The sequence below is a fragment of the Melozone crissalis genome, unplaced genomic scaffold, assembly GCF_028551555.1.
Source record: "Melozone crissalis strain CALT ecotype California unplaced genomic scaffold, PUWL_Pcris_2 ptg000004l_1, whole genome shotgun sequence".
NCBI lineage: Eukaryota > Metazoa > Chordata > Aves > Passeriformes > Passerellidae > Melozone > Melozone crissalis.
Genome location: NW_026535782.1, coordinates 29,497,774 through 29,524,822, shown reverse-complemented (window position 1 = coordinate 29,524,822; position 27,049 = coordinate 29,497,774). Strand labels below are relative to the sequence as shown.

The following is a 27,049-nucleotide window of genomic DNA, read 5'->3' as shown; positions in this document are numbered from 1 at the left end:
TTTTTGCTACTTAACACCTTTCACACCTTTTGTGTGAGAAGTTTAACTAGAAAAATCAGTTAAAAAAGAATAACCTTCTGACTTGGCTTCAAAGTTATTTAGCCAGATGTTTAAAAAAACAGATTAAATGAACTCCAGTCTCAACAGAAATGCCTGAAATCAAACTATTGGTGCCTGTTTTATCACAGGTTTAATAGCACCTTGAATTGCTAATATCTAGGAAACTCCAGAGATGCTGTTGTTTTAGTATCACCTTATATATCCAGACTATAAAAATTACCTGTGGACAAGCAATCCCCTCTGGGAGTTGATCTCCCAAGTAAATCCTGAAGTTGTCTTGGGGTCCAGCTGAGCATCCCTTCCACTAGAGGGCCATGAGACACCTAGGAACTGCCTAGATAAAAAAATTGAGGGAGCTTTAAAGAAGTCTTTGACTATGCCTCTCATCATCTGGCCATTTTGATATTCTCTTGTCTTTATAGGAGTAGTTGATGGCTGACTTCCTTAAAAATTTTTAAAAAAAAGTATTGGGGAACTTAATCTAGTAACATACTTAAAATTGACAGCAAGCAATAAGGCTTCAGTAATACATATTTAAAGTATTTACATAGAAAAAATAATCTGAAGAGTCATTACAATAGGGAACTGTACATGCATACTTCCATGGACAAGCCTAAGATACACTGCATAATCAAGAAACTACATTTAAAGTTCAATAAATTATTCACTTATAGATTAAAAAAAAAGGAAATCTTTCTTAGACCATAAGAGCTCTTTTAGGTCTATATGTCTCTACTAAAAAAAGGAGTTTCTGCTCATACTTAAATAAAATTTCCAAGTTTTCCCCAAGTCCCCAGTGATAACCTGGCTCCCTGGGAAATCCTATTCGCATCTGCCCAACCTGCCTACTGGTCTGGCAAGAAAATTTCCTTAAGAAAAAAATCAACCAAACAAAAAATCCACTCTATTTTGATTACTGAAATAGAGCTTCCAACTCTAACATTAGTTCTCAAAAACAAAATACGTATCTTACTACCAAACAGAAAATATTAATTTCTTGTACAGCATAATAAAAAGAGAGTAAATAACAAAACAGGACTAACTCACTGCTTGTATCAAGTTTTGCTCTAGGATAGGAGTGCTGTTGTTCAAATACTTCACAAACTGTCATGCAAAGTAAAGAACACCTTGCAGAGATGACTGGTCCCAATTTGTTCCAAGCTTAGGCAGTCAGCAGCACGTGCCTTTCTAACACAGACTGACTAGAGCTGATAACAATAAAGTCAAAGCTCACATCTAATATTTCAGTCATGTCATCATTTGAAGAAGATGAACAGCTTTCAGCCAATGCATTTCTGTAATATCAGCTGTCTCATCACCATTCTTGGTCAATTCCATGGGCAATCTGAGAAAAGGAATTCACTAAAGAGTGCTGCAGGAATCTGGAACTGACTGCATCAGAAAGAAGCCTTTCACAATTTCTTTTATTTCTGAGGCAACATGAGCCAAACACTTAATTAGTTTTTGTCTCAAAGAACACTTTTGCTGAACAGTCAAAGGAGGGGCACCAAACTGAGTTTCTATTGGCCTTTAAGAATCAACCAAATGTTTCTATTTCCTATATATTTACTACCACCTAAATCAGCATCCATTATACTCACTGGCTGGATGGCAAAACTGCCATTGCTCAAATGATTTTGATCCTCTGAAGATCCCAAAAACCTGGGAAGGCATGCAAGAAACCTAGATTTCACTGCAGAAGATAGGCAGTGGTCAGTGAAACCAGACACATATCTTCTGGCATGACTAGAAAAATATCATGATCCAGCAGGTTCAAAAACCTATTTTTCTACTGACTGCTGCTGTCTGTCAATAAAGAAGGCAAGACCATGAACTACTTCAGGATAGCATATACTTTTTCATATAGCCAAACACAGAAATTTTTGTTACAGATTTCATAAAAGTCCAGAAATGTAGGTACAGTGACGACTTTAGAACTCTGGTCACACTTATCAGTCTGCCAAGACAAGTAAGGTATGACATACTGATTTTTTTTCCCATAAAAATACCTTAATTTTTTACCATAGGTGGCATAGGAAAATAGCTTTTCAACACCAGAAGTGAGACTAGAATCATTCACACAACTGACCTTACAGACCAGGAATAATTAATGTAGCTTCACCTCAGTCCATGCAAGAGGCTAGATTATTTGTTTTAAACATGTATACAAGTAATTCCTTGTAATGAGTTTTCATTCATGATTATGAGCATTTCTGATATTCTGAAGTGGATGTAGTACCTAAAAAGCTGCCAGCAAAATTTGGCTGCTCCCTTAGAAAGGCTATTCCATGCTCTCCAAGATAATTGATGTGTACTTTTTTTTTATATATATATATATTTCTATCACTTGCGGCCAAGCAAAAGAGGCCCCAACCATCAGTAGGAAAAATGGCGAAAGGACAAATAAATTAAATTAAGTTACAGATGTGTTTTCAAGCATAACACTCTTTGAGTGGAAAATACAAATATTTGAAGAGAAACTAAGTAGAGAATTCTTTTTCTACAAGTGATTTCTTCTTTGACACCACAGATGAAAAAGCTTGAATAGCAAAATGCATCTAATTGGATATACAGAGTATCTGGAAGTAATGGACAAAACCACATTCCAAAGGCACACCTTCCAAGGTTGGAGAAGCTCCAAGTCTGTGGCAGAAATTCTAAGAGCTGTTTTGCTGGTCTAACATATGCTGGAGATGGGCTCTGCTAGTACAAAATCTAGATTCATAGTTAAGAAATTCTGGTAATCAGGCAAGCTAAGTTCACATGCATAAAAAGAGCCTATTTGCTTATTTGACTCTTATCAGCATTTTCAGGCCTCCAATTTGCTTACTGGCTCTGGGAGACTGACTAGAGCATTTGTCAGCTCCCTGGACAGGATTGAGATGTCTCACACCTCATTCCAACAAACAGTCACCCCAAAATTTCACTAGAAGATATTTGGTCAGGTTTCCAATTTTGCATCCAAATACACCAGTCTTCACAGGCAGTCTAATTGCACATCCCATTCCCCTATATTTACACATAATCATTGTTAAATAATTTCCTTGAGCATCTTTCATGGTGCAAATTGAGTGGCTATGCATCACTCTTAGGAAAAAATTTGCCAAATGACAAATTAGTGGCATTGCTTTTCCTCCATCTTCATGATCCCACTATACCCACAATAATCCCAACAATACCAACAATACCCACCTATTCTTGAGATTTATCATAGTCTCTCTTATTTCTGCCTCAAACCACTTACAATTAAACCAGACCAAATGTTTACCTTAATATTTTGAGCATCAACATTAGCTCCAGCTTCTAACAGAAGACTAATGACTGTAGTATTTCCTGCTAGCACAGCCCAGTGCAATGCTGTGTTTTTGTGGTACTTGTCTCCCAGATTAACCGAGACGTTAAATGTAAGTAGTAATCGTGTTGGATCCACACTAGAAAAGAAAATCCTTGTTAGAGCTACAGATGAACTCAAATACATCACAACTTATTGTTGATGCATTCAATTTCTATGAAGATCATTGATCAGGCACACTATAATAGCAAAGTGACATTTTTTGCTGCCAATTATGAATGACTCAAAATCTCTTCCCACCAAAAACAATCGCTATTCTGTTGACTTTAAAGGATCTCCCTAAGACAGCTCATTCTGGGATATCAAGAAACATTTGTTCTACAGCTCTAGTTTTGTGTTTACCAGAATCTAACACTACTAACAGATCTGTAAAAATATGCACACGATTATATACTTAAACAATGAAAGTTCAAAAGATGCTATATTTCCACTTCACAATCCAGAAGATGAAACTAAAATAGGGTGTGAATGTTGGCAATAGCAAGTATTGCTAAGAACTAGTTTGTGTTCCTCCCAATAATAGATAGAGATAGGCCCTTCCAAACAGGAAATTCAAACATTTGTTCTTTGGAGAAGAGTTATTTTTAATCCATTTTTCCAGTCATCACCACAGGAAGGATTAGTGAGCACTTCTTCATAGTACCCTCTCTCCTGAAAAAGTCATTGTACTGGGTTTGGCTAAAATCAAGTTAATCTTCTCCACAGTAGCTCCTACTGTGCTGTGTTTTGGATTTGTGACCAAAGCAGTATTGATGACACAGGAATGTTTTAGCTATTGCTGAGCAGTGCTGACACAGGGTCAAGGCCCTTGCTGTTCCTCATGCTGCCCTACCAGTGAGCAGGCTGGGGGTGCACAAATGCTGGATGAGGACACAGCAGGGACAACTGACCAAAGAGATATCCAGTATTGCACGGCAGTGTGCTCAGCAATAAAAGCTGGGGAAGAGAAGTAGGAAGCAGAAGACATTTCAGAGTTACAGCATCTGCCTTGCCAAGTAACTGTTACAGGTGACAGAGCCCTGGTGACCTGGAAATGGCTGAACTTCTGCATACTGAAGGGAAGCAACAAATGAATTCCTTATTTTGCTTTATCTGTTGAACTGTCTTTATTGCAACACATGAATTTTCTCATTTTTACCCTCCTGATTCTCCTTCTCATCCCACCTGGCAGGAGTGAAGAACTGGCTGTGTGGGGCTGAACTACCAAGTGGAATAAATTCACAATAACCATAAATGAAGGAATATAAAATGGCAACTGTGGAAAGAAAAGGAAAAAACTTCCAAAAAACTCCCTAAACCAGTCACTACTATATGCCACTTGATTAACACTAAGTCAAAACTGATTGTATTACCTATGTGTTCTGTAAGCTGCCCACATTAAAGGCGTCATTCCATTTTGATCCATCATATCTACATCCTAAAAAAAAAAAATAAAAGAAAAAAAAGTTGGTGAGATAAGTAAGCATATTTAAGGTCCAGCAGATGCAATGTTTTCAATGAGAAGCAGTGTTCTAAGACTAATCATCTGAATTGGAAGAAAAACTGGCAAGCTTTTAGCACTCAAAAAGTATTTAAAAAATGAAAACAAACATTGATGCCACCATTGCCAAAAAATAACTGTTCCAATCTATTTTGGAAACTATGAAACAGTCATACTGTGTAAGATCAGTAATTTCTAACTTACTATTTATCTTCAATATTGAAGATATATACAGGTGGTGTATTATTGCATTAAAAAGCAGAAAAAAATTAAAATAATGTACCAATATTTGAAAAGATACTTGATAAATTACTATAAATACCACTGTCTGAATTCTACATCCTACTAAATGCTAGCTGCACCTATTTTTCCACTTGCAAAGCAATTTCCCATAGTTCACTGAGTTCCAATGGTGTTTATGTATGTGGATATCCAGTTAAACAATGCGAGAGAATTTTAAGAATAAACAGCCATTAATAAAAACAACCTCCTCAGAAATAAAACTGATCTATAATCTCTTTCCCCTTCTGCCTAGAGCAATTGGTAATTCCTAAATATTTGGAGGCAGATTAGACTCTCAAGCACATTTGGGCAGATTTCCCACACCAGCACTAACAAAATGACTGCAAGTTAAGGTAACACAGGACATGAAGAGTTTTCCTTAGAGGCAACAGAGCTATGACAACATTTCCTATACCACTTCTCTCAGTTCTTACTAGGAAAAATAGATTGGAAAGCATTTCAATGAAGTCTTCTGCTACAGAAATTTCTGACAAAACCCCAGAAAGTGACTGATATTGTTTTCTGTCACCCCCAGAACCTCCCCTGCTCCAGAGTCTACAAAATGCCCAGCACCCTGGTATCCCTACTCACACTGCTGCTAGCCTGACCCAGGCAGCTGTTTTCTAGAAAATCCAACTTTGCGCCTCCAAGTAATTGCTTTGAAAACACCTCTAGCCTGCAGATTACTTTGTATTTCAGAGTTGTTACTCTGTTGCTTAGTTTAAAATAAAGGTTATTTTAAAACCACAGTTGATGGAGGAGAAGAACAGCTACTTGATTTACTTGCTCGTACTGTTTGCTCAGAGGAGTTACATGGTTTGAGATCAGGATCCAACTCTGTTTGCCCACAGTACTTGTATAGGTTAGATCCTTTTGATCCTACCAGGACTATGCAACTGCTGGCATTGCCATTAACCCCCTGTGGTTGAAATCATGAAGAAAGTTAGAAACACAGCCCAATCTCAAGTTCACTCATCCTTGAGAAGCACAACTCACACTGGGATTCACAGCTCACACTGTGTGAACAAGATACTTGGAGGATTGTACAAATTACTGCAACAGGAACAAGCACTCCATCTTTAGATTTTGTACAGAAAAGCATCTCTTTGTGACAGTAGGAATGTGTTTAGATGTAAGCAGTACAATTCCTTCAATGATTCCACTTGACAAATCCAAACTACATTTTGCACACTAGATGACAGTCAGCTAAAAGAACCCAAACCCATCAGCTCCAGAGCATTCCCTACCTGTAAGTTATCTAGGCAGGCTACAGCTACTACTCATATTAAGCTACTATGTTGGCTGAAGCAGATCCCTGTTCAAAGGAACTTTAACAAGAGGCAAAGCAAAGATTCACTTGCACACTGCTGTACAGATGTAACAAAGATGACATAGCTGTAGATAGCAGACATGTGCTCCAACAAATCTCTCATCAAAAATTCCTTGTTATTTCTCCAGATCACTACTATAAGCACAGATTGAGGGAGACATTTTAAAAAGGAAGCCCTGCTCCTGCTTTTTGACAAGGAGAGGGCTGAGGCAAAGAATTAAATCTTCAGCAGCTGGTTCATATTAAGAGACTCTTCTTCCATTCTGCAGCATCCAGCAGGCACTTTAACATTACTTTCTTGTTTAACTCTCAGTGACAGATCAGGGCTCAGGGAAGGGTGTGCCTGTGCTGTTAGGACATGGTGCAAGCACTGCAAGAACCAAAGATTCAAACAACTGTGATGCAATGATCAAAAGTTGCACATACTGCTGCCCTTTGCACGTGGTTCAAGTGTGAATTCTGTGGACCACAACGAGCAAAATTTCCCCATGTTTCTAAAGTACAACTCTGGTTCTGAAGGAGAAAAAACTTTTCACATGCAAAGATAACCAGACTTAATCCTAGGACACTAATACAACATTGCACAAAAAGCTTTTAGTGAGGCAGAAATACTGGGGAGAAAGAGCTTTCTGCATGAAAAGGAGTTGCAGCAACTCTTCTGCTGCTTAATACTACCTTCTGAAAGCAAGACTTGACAAGGAAGGATTCTGAAGAGATCAGAGCAGCATTAGGCTTACCAGGAGATTTAACAAGCAATGGTCAAACCAGTATTGTGATTAAATATGCACAGAAAGCATCAAGAGATCCCACTTAGAATTACTTTAAATCACACAGAAAGGAACCAGGAGTCTGATCCTCTTTAGAACCATTACTGCTTATTTCACAAAACACAGACCTTCATAGAAAAGACCCATCACATCCTTGCTCAGAATCCTATTCTCAATAAGGAAAAGATCTCTTTCACATAAACTGTTGCCCAGGGAAAGGAAAAAAGGCTTTAAAAGCATATAGAAAAGAAGATTTATCAGTAAGGCTGATGTAAGTCTGACACTATTTCTTAACTTAGAAAAGATGTGCTAGTTACAGACTAGAAGCAGAGATTTTGTAAGATTCCCATTAAAGCAGAGATTTTGTAAGAGTCTCATAGAACAGAGCACAGACCAACAAAGAAGACAACACACAGAACTAAACCTACTCCATTCCTTCAAACAAAAGCTCTGTTCTGAATACCCTAGTCCATCAAACACAGTCAGGCTTGAATCATAAGGAAGAACACAACTGGGCTTATAATTCTCTACCTAATGTGCTTTGAGTTGGTCTAGGAAATAAAATACTTGCTTCAGTGTCTTAATGTTGGCCTGAGCTTGGTGGAGAGAAGGAGCCTCAGTGGCAACTGAGGTGACAATGCTTAGGAGCACTGCTCATGGATCACAGCACCAAAGTAACCACAGCTGCTGGTACCATACTGGCATCTCTCAACCTACATGCCACTCACTTCTAAGCCACAGCTCAGGTGACCCTATATAGCTCAAGACATTAGTTAACATACAAAAGTGTAACTCTGAAAGTAAAAGAATGTACTTGATGAGTAAGTGCTAGTTAAACTATGAAAGTGATAGTTGAACTATGAGTATGAAATAGTTAAACTGTGATTTTAGAAGTAGAATATTTTTTACATAATTTTACCCTACAAGCAACCTTACAGTCATTCATTATCTGTGATTAAGTTACCTCACACATGCACAGGATGAGAACACATTATTTAACCATTCATATACCACATCTGTATCCTAACTTATTCCAGGTCAATGTTTGTGTATGTAAGCTCCTGATATGCCTCTAAGCACAAGATCAAGCCGTCAAATTGTACACTGCACATTAAGTGCCTTCAACCGCTTTTTCAGTTTTTCTTTCTCACATTTTTTTAAATAAAGGTCTTACCTAAACTTGAACTGTGCTACAGATTCTGTTACTTGATTTCTCATTATGTTTACATCATGTACCTGTACCACGCTTGATTTTGACCCAGGCAACCTAGTGACACAAACAACATGTTCAAATTCCGATACAGCCAGGTATCAGTCTTTCACAATTCACTAAGAGGCATGACTACAGAAAATGCAACATCTATCAGCCACTGCTGCCTCTTGGCTGAGTAGTACTTGCTGGCATGAAAATGGGTTCACTTCCAATCAAAGCCAGAGTGCATCTGATCAAGAGTTCTTCCCCTTCACTCAAGCCTCAGATTGCAAATTTTACCATTGGCTGCTACAGCCCAGAAGAAAGTGAAACAGCAACACTGAAGTTGGGTTTCAGATCTGTCTCAAAAATTGACAAGGTAGCAATTAGGAACAATTTCTCAATCCACCCGTCAGTCCTCTATTCCATTGTGAAAATTGGCTTTTCTTTGACCACATTCATCCACAAAGGCATGAGGATCTGAACTAACACAGCACAACAGCCTACACTGACCTTCCTTTTGACATTTATTTAGCTGTCACTTGCCACACAGCTGCTAGAATTAGGTTCAGAACAAGGGCTAGCCTACTCTTTGGATATAAGGGAACCTGGTCTCTGTAAAGACAAAAGGAAAATAAGTAGCAGTATAAAGGGTAAGCCCACAAAAGGAAAAGCAGTTCAAGTTTCCAAATCTGAATCTCAGCACCACCAGGAAGGTGGGGAAAGAAATAAAGAGAAAAAATTAATGACCTCAGTACTAATTGAAGAAAAATTTAAAAATAGAATCATGTATCTCCCATGGCTTCCAGATGAACTAAAGGTTCTGTAGTTGTATTTAATGTAGCTAGAGAACAATCATTTTAGGGATTGTTATTATAATGCTATTGATATTACTAGATTTTAAACATACAAATCAATACATAATTTTTCAAGTGGAACTTTTTGAAGCACTGTGAAAAGTTACTGTTAAAATTAATTTAAATTTACATCATGGAAAGAATACCAAAATCATACCTGAAAATATTTGAGAGATTTAATAAAAATCATTGTTTTAAAAACTATTTATAAGAAGAGCTATTTTCAAACTAACAGTTTTAAATTTTAAGGCACTTTTTGTGTCTTTATGTATGTACTCATGTAAAGACATAGAGCTTCTTTTCAATTGAAGCATTTTATGTTGAAATAAACAGGACAAATCTGTATACAAACATAAAGACAAGCACAGGGAGACTTCATAACCATAGTAGAATACTTTAAAGGCTACTAGTGCTTTATTAATGCTATGCTCTAAACAAATTCACACTTGTATAGTACCAGCAAGATTTTTCTAGTAACATAAAGCCAACATGCAATTATACATAATTTGAGAAGAAATTATAAAACTTGCTCCTCTATAAACACCCTCCTCTCCAATAATTATTTCTTACAAAACAGCAGTTGTACAGAATAGGATCAGACTCTTCTTTTGCCTAGCTTACTCTTCATCATACACTAAGTACTGTTTTACCAAACAGATACAAACTGAATACTGCCTGGAGCAGTAGCTTGGGGTTTTTCACACGTACAGGTCTAAGTAATTTTCTGCAGCAAATTCAGTATTTGTTTTACACACACCAAACTCACTGATTTCATATTCTACATGACTCACTGGATCATATCTCACTTGGTATTTGAAAGAATAAGCAGAATAGAGAAGTGTGAACAGCATTAGTAGGACTGTCATACAAGAGGAGGGCTTTGACTTTCCTATATGGTTTACACAGTAAATCAAATCTGTGCTTCAGGCACATGCCTATGGGTAAGTAAATCTACAAATTACAGTGCAGGGTGCATAGCAAAAACACCATCAAGTTTTTGAGCAGACAGAATGACAGATGAGACGTAACAGGAACAGTAATGAATACAAATTATATACACACTTTACAGATCTAGCAGTAATATAAGGGGCTAGCAAGAAGGTTTGGGGGTGTTTCATTCTCGCTGAAGAATTCTACAACACTTGCTACCATTGTCATAGCTACATTTAAAGATTAAATTCATTAGAAATAAAGAATGAGAATTTCCATACACTACATTAGGCAGGTGTGAATTAAAGCCAAAGTACTCAGATGACTGTTGCAGGAAATTAGTTAATAAGTGGCACATCAACACTGTAGTCTACAAAAAGGACATGGAATTATTCTTATATTTATTCAGGCAAGTATTTTGCATCTCCTTAATGACAGGTACAAGTTTAAACTGTGTTCCTACTCTAAAATTTAGTAGAATCTATTTAAATATGGTATTACTTAAAATTTACCTGTCCCTTTGCTATCAGGTAAGCAACAATCGAAGTATGTCCAAACTGGGCAGCCAAATGAATACAGCTACATCCTTCTCCATCAATTAGCGACGGATCTGCCCCATACTTCATCAGCTGTACAACCATGGATAAGTGACCCTGTCTAAATGTAACAAAACACAAAAAAAACACAACTGAATAACTATATGCAGGAAAACTATTAAAATTTGAATAATGAAAAACAACAAGTATGTTTAGCAGTTAATTACACTATCAGAATTCCCACACTTTAACTCATACTTTAAAAACAGCAACTGCCATGATCTGATTCTCCAAGTGAGTAAGCAAACTCATTCATATGAGAAATTCTATGCATATAGTGCACTCATCACATGCCATTTGCTTAACTGTACTGCACAGCAAAAAAAGACAGTCAACCAAAAAATCAAGTTATGATTGAGAAATCTAATCTACTATGACTTGTTACAAACCACATATGAAACCTGCTATTTTAAGAGATGTCAAACTGGCTAGATACTCTCCCTTTTTGTGGGGATTAAAAACTGTAGTAAAACAAAAGTAGGGGAAAAAAGGAAAACTGAAGGTCTACACTTCCTCCATACTATCTTAAAAGCTTATGCATCTTTTTAGCTTAATGAGCATAGGCATATCCTTCTTTTAGACACAGTGCCTAAGTGTCAGTACACCATTTCTGACATGAGCAAAAGACCTTTTCAGTTTTAAAGAAGCCACTTCAGACAATGCTTCACAGAACTGATTACAGGTATGAATGAACACCAGGAAATTTAGTCAAGATTTTGTGCTATTAACACAGAATCACAGACTGTGTTCTGTAACAAAAAGAAACATAGGAGCTAAAATCTTTAATAGAGGCTAACAAGCAAGTCCTCACACCTTTAGCAAACAGATTATTTTGATACATTCAATCTTCTAAAAGCTAATTTTCCAAGTCTCCTTTGCCATCTACAGTTTAAAATGGACACTGTTAATTAATATGGACACTGTTTCTTTCCCACCTATTTCTAGGTGGTTATCTAAAGGAGCAGGTACTGCTTGAAGGCTGGCTTTAATTTTTCCAGCCTTTTATCATAACCATCTTCTACATAAGAACCCTGATTTTAAGTACATAACTTTTTAAAATCCACATATGTAATAGAACATTTCAAGGACAATGTCACACCAAACCATCCTACAACCCATCTGCAAAAGTGCCACTGAATTTCAGATGACTTGACAAAAATAAGAGCTCAGAAGTAAGAGTAAATTGCCTATACTTCACTTTTCTCCTACTGTAGCAATCATCTTCCTCTGTATCAGAAAAAAAACATATGCTGAAAGCACTTCTAATTCAAACATATCACATTCACAGTGAGCTCAGTTATCAAAGACTGAATTAATTCTAGTACAAAGTACTTCCATAAAACACAACAGTTCCATAAAACCATCAGTACTCCATGTTAAGCAAAAAAAGAGAGAAGAAAATTTCGAAGATTTTTTCATACCTTGTTGCCCAGTGAAGTGGGGTAGAATTTAAATCTCCTCCAAGCTGATCAACAATTGCACCTTTTGATATATAATACCTGGAATAACAGAAACAGTAAACATTACTGATTGTTTTGGTTAAATTAAAAGGACACAGGTGAGCATGTGTAATGTTAGGCAAAATAGGCAGCTCAAGATCAGAGGACCAGAGCCTTTTCTTGCCTTCATATAACCTTCCTTTTTAGATGTCATGCATATACTTTCAATTTTCTTGCATTTCTGACATGGGTTGGGAAACTAGAGATGCCTCCTACAGTTTTTTAAACATTATGCTATTTCCTAATTTTATTCTAAGGTGAAACAGAACAATTGCTATATACAGTGTACAGTATGTGCAGTAGTACAAACTGTGCTACCAGAGAAGTATTTCATAAACTATTCTTAAATATTATGGGGCTGTTACATTAAATAGAATTCTGAATTACTGATAAAAGTTTATAGTGCTAGAAGACTATAATTTTAGAGAATTTTGGCTAAATAGTTACATTATATGCCGTTAGACTTGCAGCTTATATCATCACTGGAATAACCCTGCTGAAGTCATAGATCCCAGAGAATACACTTCAGTTACACATTTAGTGAAGGACTGAGATTTTTACTTACTTTTCAATTATAATTAATCAAAGGACAAAAATCATCTGAGTATTTAAAAAGTATTTCTAAATTATGGGATAGACATTATTTTCCCCTCAAAAACATTTATAAAAAGATGAGCTGTCTGTAATAACAAAAGAAGTTACCTATTTTTAACTGCAACAATTCATATTCACAGTGATTTGCAATATTTCTGTGAACTGCTGTCATTGCTGTTTTATCTGGAACACTAAACTAGCAACAATACTTTTCCTTTGTAGAAGGAAATGCATGCTTTATAGAGAAATTACTGTTTCCAAATCCAGGCCTTCCTGGAAGGCTTCCACTTTTTCATTCACCACTGTCTAACCTTTGTCTATACCTAGCTATAGATTTGTGTTTGCACATTTCCAGTGCATGTGCCTACAGACTTTTCACTTTGAAAATACCTGTCAGGTATATATGAGCACTGCTCTCCCACCCACACGAGCTGTCCTTCAAATCCTCGGCATTGAATTTCTGCCATCTCAAACTCTGCTAAGTGTTTCAAGACATGGCAAGAAGAAGGGCAACAAAGACAAAATCTTGAAAAACATTAGTCTTAAGTAACTACCTTCATTTTCTAGAGTGCTTATTGATTCAGAGAATGAAATTTCAAAACCAGCCCTTTTAGGAACCTTTAGGAACAGAAACTGACAAATGCACGTCAGACTAAACATATCTAAAGTTTTTATACTGTTACTTTAGAGTCATCAGACACAATTAAGTACTTTAACAGATTTGCCAAATTAAAAAAAAAAAACAACATTGTGAAAGACAAACAAGATCTGCTCTGATTGATGGAGGACAGTCCACTCCACTGGTCTCCAACACTAAAAGAACAAAACTTTGACATCTTTCTGTGCAAGTTTTTTTTATTTCTCCATGAGACAAACCAGAGATTTTGTGAAAGTCTTTGTCCCACCTAGGTGAAAACACAAAGCAGATTATATGGTAAAGAAACAAAGAAATTTTGTTACAGTGAAGTATCAGCTACTAACTGAAGAGCTATTTATTCCCCCTTGGGAAGGAGCTCCAAAGGAAATCTTGTCTAGATAAAAAGACAGCACAGAGAAATTCACAGTCAAAGCTTGGATTCATCTCCCTGATGTGACAGCCACTCATGGGGAGGTGAACACTAAACAGATTGTCTTCATTCAAACACTGGGCCTTGCAGAAATGCAGAATACGTTCAGGTTCTACTGCCAGCAGAACTCCTTACTGGTTAGTAGGTTTTATTTAGAAGGAAGAACTTGCAGTTTGACAACTGGGAAAAGACAAGGCGACAATCTCCTGCCAGATGGTGCATTGAAATAACATTTTATGTTTCTTTAAGGGTGTTTTGAGACTCGGTTGAAATTTATCACTGCATTTCAGTTTCAGTATACAAAAATGGTAAGATTTTTCTGCAAAACCAGACTGAGAACTGAGTCTATTTGTCTAAGCAGATCTTGCAGAAGGAAATGTGTGCTAGGTGAGAAGGTCCCTGAAGAAAGAAAGAACTGGGCAATCCCACTCTCAGTGAGTCATCTAAGCTTCCAATAGAAGATGCCAGGCATGCAAGTTCTATTTAAGCAAACTACTTACACTCAAAGCAAGCAGATCTCATAAGAGGTCGCCTTAAGAAGAAAATACTTCCACTGATCTCCACATTAGGATCACTAAGTCTTTGGCAGGCATTTGAAAACTACCACAGCTTGCATTCAGTGATTGAGGAATCAAAGTGCATGCAGTCACTGTTATTAGAAGAAGGAAAAGTAGAAAAGAAATCCTTGTCTGGAGAAAGTTCCCCAGGGGATGGGGAACTACTGTAGGAAGTAAGTAACTGTAGAGACACAATGCCATTTTCTGCATTTTTACAAAGCTGAGTTGAAGAGACATCAATAGATCAGTGTAATTATGAAAACAGAATGGTGTTCTAGACACTCACCCCTGATTCTACAGAAATAGGAAAAGGTTCTGTAGCTTTTCTTATCAATGAGTTTCACTGTTATGTACACTGAATCTCAAGTCTCAAAATAGATGGGATGAAGAAATACTAAAAATAAGAGAAGTCTAATTCCAAGCTTCACTCCTGACAGACAAGCTGCTAAGGTACTTCACTGGAAAGAATTTACACAGTCAACACTCACTAAACAAGACACTGAGATCTAGTATCACAAGAGTAAACAACTTTATCTCTGCAGTACCAAGCTTAATAGCCAACATATTTAATGAAATTATCCACTGCACATAATGGGGAAATTGAGAACACTTGGGGAAAGATGTGATAGGCTTGAAGAAATAGAAAAACCACTAAACAGTTTAATTCTGAGGAAATAAAATAAACTAGTGCCTTGCAAAAAAAGAGTGGGAGAGCATAAAATAAGGTGAGTGATACCAAAAAAAAAAATCAAGATCCTCTAAAGACCGAGGAATCTGAAGTGCAAGAACTGCATCAAGAGAAGGGAATTTTAGATACAGTTAGACACAGCAGTAGTTACATGCACGCTAGTAAACAGTGGGAAGAAAACGCAATGCTGTATGTCACAGTGGTAGAGGTGCATTAATGGACAAGACCTTTGACATATTGTCAAGGAATAAAGGACATATCAAACACATTAAAGACATTCAAATCAACATTTGTAAGGACATAATTAATTTTAAACTTAAAGTCTAATACATACTTCACCAGATCTATTCTGTTGTTGATTGCAGCCCAGTGGAGAAGCGTTACGTTTTCTTTATCTGGCTGTCGAACATCATAACCAGCTTCCACCAACTCTCTGCATCGTTCATAAATTCCATACCTTGAAAATAAAATAACATTTGTCAAAATGCTTACCTTAGATTAAAATGCATTCCGCAAACACCATACTTTCAGTCACAATACAAAATCCTCAACAGAAGAGAAATTAAGAAGAAACTTTACTTTCTTTTCTAAATGGTTACAAATATCTTGCAACAAGAAGCTTCCACTGGCAAAAATAACTTTAATCAAAACAAGGTATTACACAAAACTTTTGTCTACAGAAAACTGTACTGCAGAGCAAGGCAAAATATCTACCAGTAGTATACTAAATTTAAGTAACTGTTCACTTCCCAGGGACTCCACTACATTTGCTTCTCCCACTTCAGTTCTTCTTCCTTTCCAGCTCTTGAAGAGCAAATGAAACCTAGTCAGCTGATTTGCCAGCATCTTCCTAAAATTCAGAAGATAAGATCATCAAGCCAATCACAAATATAAGCAGCTCAAGTTCTCCTCATTTTTCCTCTCAAGACAACAAATACCCATCTTTCTGATACAAGTTAGTATAATTTTCTTTTTAGGGCACCTTGAAATTCTGTACATTAATGTGAAATTTATTCTTCTATTAAAGAGAACTATTAAATGTGATGTACTGCCTTTTGAAAAAAATTCTGCACATATCTGAAATTTGAAACAAATCAGGAAGCATAAACATCACTTAAGCATTCAATGGAGGAGTAACTCCAACATTAAATAATTTTTGCCTTGATGTATACACTCTTTTACCACCTATTTTCAGGGTTAAAAATGTAATGCAGAAAAGCAAGTAAAGATTACATTTCAAAAATCTGTACATCCCATAGGAATTGCTCAAGTCTCAATGAGGAGAATGTGGGAATATCTTGAAATCAAGGTCAATGTCTTGTGATATCTCACTTCTGCTAAAACAGAATTTTAACAGCCTCTAAAAGTTGGGACTTAAGTTTCTCATATGCTGCTTCTACGTTCTACTTTCTGCAGAACAAACAGCCTTAGAAAAGGCTCTTCTGTTCCACTTGATCAGCCTGCATAACTGATGCAGAGACCTTCCTAAGGTAGTTACCATTCTTACTTTTTCTTTCATGTACTTGAATGGAACCTCAATCTGGATGGTACTCCCATAACGAATGATCAAATTACTTAAGCCAACAAAACTCAGCAATGTTTTCTAAGCTATCACAGATTTGAAGACGAGAAACAAGTTGGAAAATATTTAAAAAGCACTAGACATAACAGTTCACTTAGATTGTATTGTTTTCAATTTCTTAGGAAGCCTGCATGAGAAACTATGAAAAATGTCGGAAATTGTTGTCATTATCTTTTCAAACATTACAAGAGATCAGCACAAAGACTACTGCATGCAGTATATACCAACTGACAACACGTTGATAAAATGTGGTCCTCCAGACTAAGTAAAAAAGCAGCAGCCATGAACAATTTTAACATGAAAGCTTTTTTTTTAATGCACTGAGGCAGGTGGAAAGAAGACGTTTGGGTTACGATGACTTAGCTAGACAAGATACACGTACTCAGACAAACATAACTGCTAGGAAAATGGTAAGGTTCTAAGTCAATCCAGCCTTGAAGCACACCATCTACCAAATCCTAGTTTAGATCAGTAGCGTGGCCTAATGAGTGCCTGTAACACATACATACCATTCCTGACGTCCCATGTCAGCTGGAAGGGCCACTGAAATAGGTTAGGACTACAAAAGGCAGGTCAGGCAAGAACAAGGAATCACGAGAAAAGATAAGAGATAGGGGAAAGAAGGACTTCCAAAACCGGACAAAATTCTGATCTTCCCACAGTACAGTATCACACTGCCATATTACAGTGAAGGCAGCCTGGAAAGTGATTCATACAGAATGGCAATGCAACCATTTGTTGAAAGCAGTTCTACTCCAGTCAGTCTCTTATGACACTCTTTCCTGCTGGAATGCCTGCTGCCTTCACTTAAACTACAAATTGAAACCATTTTGTAAGAAATAATTCACATAAGCTCTGCTATCAGTTTTAACAGTCACCAGCTTAAAAAAATAAGGCTGAGTTTAGCTGACTCTCATCCTGCTTTAATAAGCAGTACAAAACAACAAGTAGGAATTTTTTAAATAAAATATTCTAACTTATTGGAAAGATACAAAGAACACAAGGATACAATAACTTTAACTTCCTATAAAATGCAAGAGGCAATCACATAAAGCTTTTATGCAAATGGATTAGGATTTTCCCAACATGTATCTGTTTTAAGTGGGATTAAGTTACTCTTCTTCAGAGTGGTTCGTACTGTGCTGTGTTTTGGATTTGTGAGCAAAACAGTGTTGATTGACACAAGAACATTTAAACTATTGCTGAGCATTGCTTACACAGGGTGAAGGCCTTTGCTGTTGCTCATGCTGCCCCACCAGTGAGCAGGCTGCGGGTGCACAAGAAGCTGGATGAGGACACAGCAGGGACAGCTAATGCCAACTGACCAAAGAGATATCCAGCATTGCATGGCAGTGTCCTCAGCAATAAAAGCTGAGGGACAAAAGAGGGACATCTGGAGTGAAGGTGCTCACCCACCAAAGTAACCATTACATGGGTATGGCTGAACACTCACCTGCCCGTGGGAAGTAGCAAATTAATTCGTTTTTGCTTTGCTTGTATGTGCAGCTTTTACTTTATGTATTAAACTTTGTTTATCTTTACCCTTTTGGCCAATTTCTCCATCCCAGCAGAGGCAAGCAAGAAAGTGGCCGAGCAGGGCTCAGCTGCACAGCAGCTAAACACTACATCACTATTGGCCAGCTATGGCAAACTGCACATAGGCTTTAAGATGAGTGTCCTATCAAGTTGACTACACAACACAAACATGAACCTCCTTGAAAGTAACCTTTGCTACTCAAGTTTTTGTTAGGTCATATTGTCAAGATAGGAATAACCAAGAAGCCCCCTGACAGTCTTAGGGGGAGGGGGAAGAAGGGTGATTATTCTTTGGCAGTTTTTGTGGGAAGGAGGTTGGAGGGGTTGTCAGGTTATTTAATTAAAAGCAAAACTCCAGTCTTACAGAAAATGTGATGCTACTTTCTGAAGGACTTGGCTTAAGATGTATGAAAACCAAGGAAAGCAGTCACAAGTGACCCTGCAGCCTGTAGATGCAGAATGCTGTTGCCAGTTCACATAGAATGCTCCAGTGATGTTTACAAGTACCTCCTTCTAGAATTCACCCATACACTGGGGTGAGGCCCTAGGCAAAGACTGCTGACATGGCCTCAGATACAAGAAGGAATAGTAGGAATGGATTCATTCTTTTGGAGTTAGCATCGTAGACTTCCCATTCTTCCCACTAGAAGGCAATCTACAAGTCACAGAGCATGGTACTACTTCAGCACAAAACAGAACGTGAAATTCTAAAATATACCAAAATAGCCTTTACAGGAAAATAAAGCTCTTTCTAAAAGTGACACTGAGAATGAAGTATACAGAAATTTTTTAATTTAAGTCACTTCAGTTTGTCTGTTTCTAGCAATTTACATTTAGTATCTTGAACACAATCATAACTGTTTAGTAAAGATGCAGCACACAAGGTATAATTTTTGACACTTCGATTTATTGTCAGAAGAGGACTTAAGGATCTTGACAGACAATATCTGCCTGGGAAAAAAGTTAGGCATTTACATCCATTTGCTCCTCTTCCTGGAAACAGCAGGCTCTCTACAATTAAATAAAACACTGAATCTGCTGCAGTTACAGTTTCTCCATATCCATCCCAGAAGTGCAGCGTTCTTCTCTCACATACAACCTACAGTCTTGTCCCATCAATTTGCTGCAGCTGACTTCACCTTGCCTTCTCCAAAGGTTCATGATGCACTGTTAGGTTAGAAAATGACAAAGTCACCTATTTCAGACACTCAGCATAATCACACTCGCAATGCTGTTATAAAGGGCTCTAAGCCCTTCAAGGGTAATGGAGAGTAAGATTGAAATCCTCACAGGAGACCGATACATTAATCTAACAAATATTCAGCATCTGAGCGAATTCTAGAGAGTCATGTTGTAAACATCAATACGGAGCATAATTAAAGCATATTATTGAGTTTGGCTTGTTCTGAAAGAAACGGGATTAGTCCAGGACAAAAATACCAGTGTGCAAGCTCCTTTTGCTACCACAGTCTCTAAGCCGTTTCAGTAACTAACCTGTAACATTTTATTTGTCATCTCAGGTTAAAGATATTCTGACCTTAATACCTTGAAATACAGTACCCTACTGCCTTTTGTATTTTAAATATGTAATCCATTTTCTATTCTTTTGTCTACAAATACATAGACTCTTGAAAATAGACACCACCAGCTTTGCAGCACGATTAACATTAGATTTAGCCACAATAATAGCAAGGAATCTCTCTACAGTGAGCACATCACCATGCCAACAAAGAGCAGGTAAACCAGGAGCTCACTCCCTCATCTTGCTATCATTCTAACTCAAATCAAAGCTGTTTGAAGTGGAAATGCAATTAACAGAAAAACGATATTTTTCCTCTTTGGAAATTTCTTTCCCATGAATAATGGTGGTAAATACTAAAACAGCCTTTAACACATTCTCAAGGTTTTTGTGTTAACAGTAAAACAGTTTTGTTTTCAACAGAAAAGGTTTAACTCAAGAGCTACTTAATAGACCATTAACAGTAGTGTTGAAAGACAAAAGAAATTCAGCTCTTAAATACTGTTCCAAAGCCCTAAATTGTCTAGACAGTTGTGGCCATAATACTAATGTGGTTTAAAAAGTCCCATCCTTCCACATGAAAGTCAGGTACATTTCACTTTCAGCAATATAATCAACCTCATGGGCACAAATAACCAAGAATAAAGAATGTGTACCTGTGTCACAGTCTGTCCACTCTCTCCTGTGACTAGCTGAAAAGAGCCAGGAGTAACTGTTCCTTTGGCCAATCTTTACCAATTTTAATTATTTCATATATACCTTTTTTTAAATCAGTTACCCTATGACTGCTGAGAAATAGTCACGAAAAAAGCATGTATCTGACCATTTTTTTCCTTGGCAACATAATTTATATTTTACACTGCACTAATTCAGAATGCACACAACTTCATTTTGAATGATCTCATTGAATAAAACTTAACAGAAAAGTTCATCTTGAGATAATGAAATTATAATACTTGAGCACAAGGAATCAGTCTTCCAGATATCACAAAAGCACTTATTAATACCATTAATGTTTAATACCCATGTTCATAATGGTCATTTAACTTACTTTCAACAAAGGTGGAATTTGATCAAGCTCGCTACAAGCAGAAAGTGTCTATTCACTCTCAAGGGAACAGAAGAACACAATGCCAGGATTAATGTCTCAGATTTTGCTCTCCTAGTGACAGCCCATCACATGCTTCTCTACATGAGACCTTTAGCTACTTCTCAGTTTCTCAGCTTAAAAGATTTAAAACAAAACAAAGCAGCAACTTTGTCAAGTTAACACAGGATGCTTCCCAAGACATCGTATTAAAAAGTTATGACTGCTGCCTCTGATGACAAATGGCTACTGCTGCTAGACCATAGAAATAAATGTACCCAACATATCACCAATAAATTTCACTTTTAAAACACTTGTGACAGTTTTGGTTTTTGGTATTTTTTTTAAAAAAGATTCCATTCTTTCCCTGGAGGTCCAGTGAGTACTCTGAATATAGTGGAACAAAACCAAAGACAAGCATGGATGATTTTTTTACTGCTCCTCTGAAAACAGATTTTCAAATACAGATGAGTGGCCTGCTTCTGCTTTCAGAAACACAGTGGAGACTTTCTGTGAACTAAACAATTTTGCTATAATCAAATACAAGATGACAAAAAGTTACACACACATTCTAACATCTGCAACATGAAGGGCCTAGACAGTATAACTTTTAAAGCTATCTAGATGCTCTTGGATCGTTTACAAAGTCAGTGAAAAGTATTCTTTGTATGAGTAGGTACTAAAACCAAGCACTACAATTTTTACTCCAGCAAAAGCTTCAGCAAAATAAAAAACAGAGACTATTTTTGATACAAAATATGCCTAGGGCCCCAGGTCCTTGTGAGAACTTATGAGGAGCATAATGGATAAAAAAATACAAATACCAATAAACTCTTTTCAATGAGCCTAACCACTGCTTTCTATATGAAATCTTAATGTGATTATAAGAAGTTATTGTATTTGTAGCTCGTACTGTATGAGCATGTTAATTTGTGTCCAATCTACAGATTAAGACAATAAAGCACTGGAACAGTTCAGTGAGATATGAAGCAACATACAAATACTTATGGAAGAATGTGAGGAGTTTGCAAGCTCTTGTTTTTCCTTGCTGAGAAACAAAATTGAGCACAGTATTTCACTAACATTGTTTTATTTCTCTGTAATCTAGTGTCAATAAAAACATGTCAAAACAGAATTCTAAACTCAAACAGCATACATGAAATATAGATGAGTTTTACATGTTTTTGTCCCATTTTTCTCACCATCACCTTTGATTTAAGGAAAAATGCTCTCAATTTTCATGTATGTTGGAACAATAACATAACTTATTTATTTTTTTCCAGGAGAGGAAAAATCCAATCCAAACCAAGAGACTGAAAATAATTCTTATTATATTTTGCTACATCTTGCTTGAACATACTGACCTGCTTGGGGTAAGACTTCTAGGAGACTGATGAGTGGCCCCTTTTAAAAAAAATGTCGTGGCATCTTTCTTACATTAGCACTGAACTAAAAAGTAAGGAAAGTCAGCAGATAATTTAATCTCAGTGAATATTAGTAACTGAGGACACAGGGTAGACAATAAGAACACCTTTTTTCTACATGGATGTGATAGGTTATGCTTCTATAAATGCAAAAATGCAAATAGCTACATAATTTTAGGAGGAAAAGTGTATCTTTTCAAGAACACTGAATTAATATAGCAACAGCGTTATTTATTTTACTCTAAGTCTTACGATATTTGGTGGGTTTATTTTCTACCTGACACTTCACAGCTATTTCCCTTTATGACATAGCCCTCAAAACCCAAAAAACCCAATAAATGCTTAAATAAAGGTGTCCCTGAGAGGACACAGCCTCAAGCTGCACCAGGGGAAGTTTAGGCTACACATTGGAAAACAATTCTTCACAGAAAGAGTGCAGAACCACCACAGGGAAGTGGTTGAGTCACCTGGAAGTGTTTAAAAAACACTTGATGAAGCACTCAGTGCCATGGTTTAGCTGATAAGGTAATGTTGGGTCACAGGTTGGATTGATGATTTCAAAGGTCTTTTCCAACCTAGTTTATTCTGTGATTCTGTGAATTCTCCTTCTAGCCAAGGAAGTGCTGCCTGGATACCACAACTTGATCATGTTGACAGACCCCCTTCCCTACAATAATAACCATTAGGGCTACAATATGAAACTGAGTCCTTGTGGTGAGATGTCAACTCAGAGCTGTTGGTCCCTGTATGAGGAGAGCAGAAAAGAAGTGTAACAACTCAGCTGAAAGCACAGATCAGTCTGAATCTGAGGGTTAAGAAGGACAAAGATATTTTAGGTTTTCAAACATGCAATGAGCAGACAAGAATAGAAGCAGGTAACTTGTGAAACCACTTCTGCTCTCAAACACACTTTCATACTTTTATAAGAAGCAGTCAGTTTGATATTGTGCCAATACTATAATTTCTAAAAATACCCTAATGTGAGTATTATAGGTTTCAGTCCTACTATTAAGTATTTAGAGCAACAATAGCAGTCAGACATCTGTTTCAGGAAGCTAAACTCCTTACAGGTCAAAACAAAAAGTGAAGGAAAGGACATACTTGCTATGCCTAAACTGGGCCTGTGTCACATGCAGAGCTGCAAAGCTGCTTTCAGCTCAGACAGGGCTTTTTTAAAGAAAAAAAATGCAAGAAAATCTTCTTTTAAGAAGAAAAAGGCAAGATACATAATGGCTTAAACATTCAATTTAACAATACAATAATAAAAATCTTACAGAACTATCTCAGCTCATTTAAGAAAAGTGATGGTTTCTGAATGGCAAAAAGTAGCAAACTAAAAAATAGTGTTGTAACAACTTTCCTGTCTTGTAAATTAGTGTCTGCTAAAGGATTGTGGAACAAACAAATTTGTATAATACATCTGCATAAAGAGAGCAATTAAATTTGCACTCAGTTTACTCCAACAGTCCTCCTTCAGAATTAAACTCAGTTTCACAGTAGGACTGAGACTGTAGAATCAGAGATAATGGAAGTTAGAGACACATTCTTTCTAACCCATAAATCGATCAAACCCTTATGCTTACATTTAAATGTTGTCTGCTTACTTATCACCTATGGAAAATAAACATCAGTACCATTCTCTTTTCCAACAATGTGTCCAGCAACCACCTATATTTACAACTTACCACAATTCCTCCCATATTTTTTATACAATGATCCCAAATCTGTCATAACAGTAATTTTGTAGAGCTTACTTCTGAAATCTTCCACTACTGGACTTAAAAATACAGTTTGAAAAAAGTTTATCTTCTACTTTACACAAATAAAACAACCTGTTTTACTGTTCCTAACTGATACCGACACAGACAAATCTAACATTCCAAAACAAACTTACTGTGTGGCTTTGACAATGTCCCAAGTGCTGTAATCATCAATGTGGCTTTTCCGTCCAAGAGATTCACTGTATCCATGGTTGTAGTGGCTTTGAGGTTTTATTTCCTAAAAAAGACAAAATTGCTTTTAGAACACTCAAATCAGCAAGTTTCAGAATAAAAAAAACAAGATGAGCAAAACTAAAACCGGTACACAATTCAATGTATTACAAAGCCACCTAAATATAAGAGTGGTACATTTCTTCATTTTGTTAAGCAGGCCACCATATCCCCCAGTATACTTTTCAAACACTTTACAGAAAATTAACTCGCAATCACAGGGTTCTGCCAAATCCTACACTTTTTTCCTACTTGTATTTTTACAGAAGGCAAACAAAAACTATGACCAAATTTCTTTAGGTAGTATTTGGTTTGGGGTTTTATGTTTTGGTTTGCTTTGCTTTGCTTTTATAAAGACAATATAACATTGGCAGAAAAGCTATTTGCCATAAATTGATGAAGTATCACACTGTTACTACAAATAAATGTTGCATTTCAAACAGCAGAGGTTAGCTGTGGATGTTTAAGCTGTGGATCTTGAAAGTAAATGGCATGACCATGACCATACAGCCTTCTGGCTTAATTCTGTTCATGAAGGGCAACACTTGCAGGCTCAGTGCTTCCTTTAGGTAGAATCTATATTCAAACACTATTGATATATCACTAGGACAGAAACACATGGTTTTTCTTTAGACACGTGGAAAGCTCAGCAAGCTGAAATTGAACAATTAATTTTATACATCTTCTGGACAATTTTGTATGTGTTGCAGATGCTATAGCAAATCACCTCTGTGCATCAGGATTGCTACATAAAAAAGCATGAAAACTGCAACACAGGTGAAAAAGCAAAAAAAAAAGGAGCAAGTCCTCTAAAAGTTCTAAAAATGCATTTCAGCTGATTTCATTAAAATGTTTACTTTCAGTTTTCCCCAACATATACTTCCAGTAGAAGAATTTTTATCCTTCATCTATATCTGAGAAAACTTTTAAACACCTTATGAAAGATGTTTAATTAAAACAGTTCCAACTTCCATTTAGTCACTGAAATGAGCAATCAACTTGTTCATTATTACACTATACAGATTTAAAATGTTTTTTAAAAAATAAAGATAATAGAGTCAAGGCAATGAACATGTAGTGCACCTAACCTTACCAAGGATTCACGTCACGAATCTCCACTACTACCTCTCCCTAAAGGTGCATGTTGCCCTGTTAGCTCAACTGACTAAGAGATGTATTACAGCGAGGGAGAGTTCCAATTGCCACTAGGAACAGGCCTTCCTATTTCTCATATTCTCTCAGCTGGGCAGGAATTTCTGCAAAAGGAGATGTTGGGCACAATGAGAAACAAGTTCATACTGTGCCTAGTTGTGGCTAGTGAACCAAAGTGTTTTCTTGCTTCCTGGGGCATTACCCAACTCTCCACTGAATGGATGGGATTTTAAGTGAACTGCCCTCTAACCCACTGATGTTACTCCTCTTGGCTGCTATTTTAAAATATCTATTTCTACTCTAAAATTATTACATACATTATCTCTTTTAATGAGGCTAGAAAAAATTAAGTCTGAAACCCACATTTTAATTATTTCTAGATTTCAATATGCTGAAGTACCACTTAGGCAGAAGTCTAAAAACTTTGGATATCAGTTATAACTTCAGAGTAAACTATCAAGAAATTAGTCAAGTTGCAAATATGAAAACTCTCAATATTTATGTAAAAACTGAGTCACTTCAGTTGAGCATATTTGTATCCAGTACATACACTATGCCTATTCCAGACAGAAGGAAAAAAAATCCAAGTAAGAATTTCTAATGTATTGAGTACATTTTGTCACCTTAATTTATAGTTAGAAAAATTATGAAAATTTATACACTAAAAAAATCTTTCAAGAATTTGAAGCATTTAGAACTTTAAAACCAGAGCATATTTAACACGGATGACTAGTGCAGCAAGTCTTCATTTTTAAAATAGACTTATTCTTAGATATGACTTTTTTTCAAAAAAACTAATTTTTCCATTTCACACAGTACCTAAGTGATCAGCAGATTATATCTTTTTGTTTGACCACAACATTATTCTGCAACATTTGATTTTTCTTTCCTAGTGTGAAAAATTACCTAGATGAACCAAATACGCATTGCCAGCTCAGCAGGAAGGTTGCTTTGTTGCCATCTCTACAGGAGAGACAAACTAAAAATGTAACAGGGCATCTGCTGTCATCCAAATCTTACGTTGCAACCAATCCTCTTACAATTCAGAAACATAGCTTTGCTTTGTATCTGAAAAAGGCAACAGCTTAACCAAACCTTTTTTTTTCCCCCGCTACTAGATAAGCCAGAGATAAGACAATTCATCGAGAGAGCTGAGTTCATATTTTACATTTAGGAATAGTTGAAACAATTCCTAAATCCCCAAAGTTTTATGAACATCACTTCCTCCAAAATCATACCTTGGAGTTTTCTATATTACAGCATAAACTGTGGTAAAAAGGATCACTTTAGAGAAGAATATGCAAACACTGACCACTTTGGAAGTGAATCTTTAACAGTAAATTACAGCAAAGCACATAACATCTGAACACTCAGCCAATATAGTCAATTCTCTGCAGCCTGGACACAGATTCCCCATCTTAGACTTGAAATTTATTACTCATTATTATCTATGCAACTTGACAGTTGCATGCTGGCTCACAGTAGCATGCTGACTACTTCAAGTGCC

General features: G+C 36.6%; 1 protein-coding gene across 1 annotated transcript in view; it reads right to left on the bottom strand.

Annotated features, from left to right (window-relative positions):
- ZDHHC17 (zinc finger DHHC-type palmitoyltransferase 17) overlaps nucleotides 1–27,049 on the bottom strand; it is a 65,273-nt gene that overhangs the window by 24,677 nt on the left and 13,547 nt on the right. The window contains exons 2-7 of the mRNA XM_054272312.1: nucleotides 24,294–24,397; nucleotides 15,586–15,708; nucleotides 12,268–12,345; nucleotides 10,763–10,907; nucleotides 4,765–4,829; nucleotides 3,329–3,491 (exon numbers count right to left, since the gene is read on the bottom strand). Of these exons, the coding sequence (XP_054128287.1) occupies nucleotides 3,329–3,491; nucleotides 4,765–4,829; nucleotides 10,763–10,907; nucleotides 12,268–12,345; nucleotides 15,586–15,708; nucleotides 24,294–24,397 (678 nt within the window). The remainder of the gene's footprint in view (nucleotides 1–3,328; nucleotides 3,492–4,764; nucleotides 4,830–10,762; nucleotides 10,908–12,267; nucleotides 12,346–15,585; nucleotides 15,709–24,293; nucleotides 24,398–27,049) is intronic.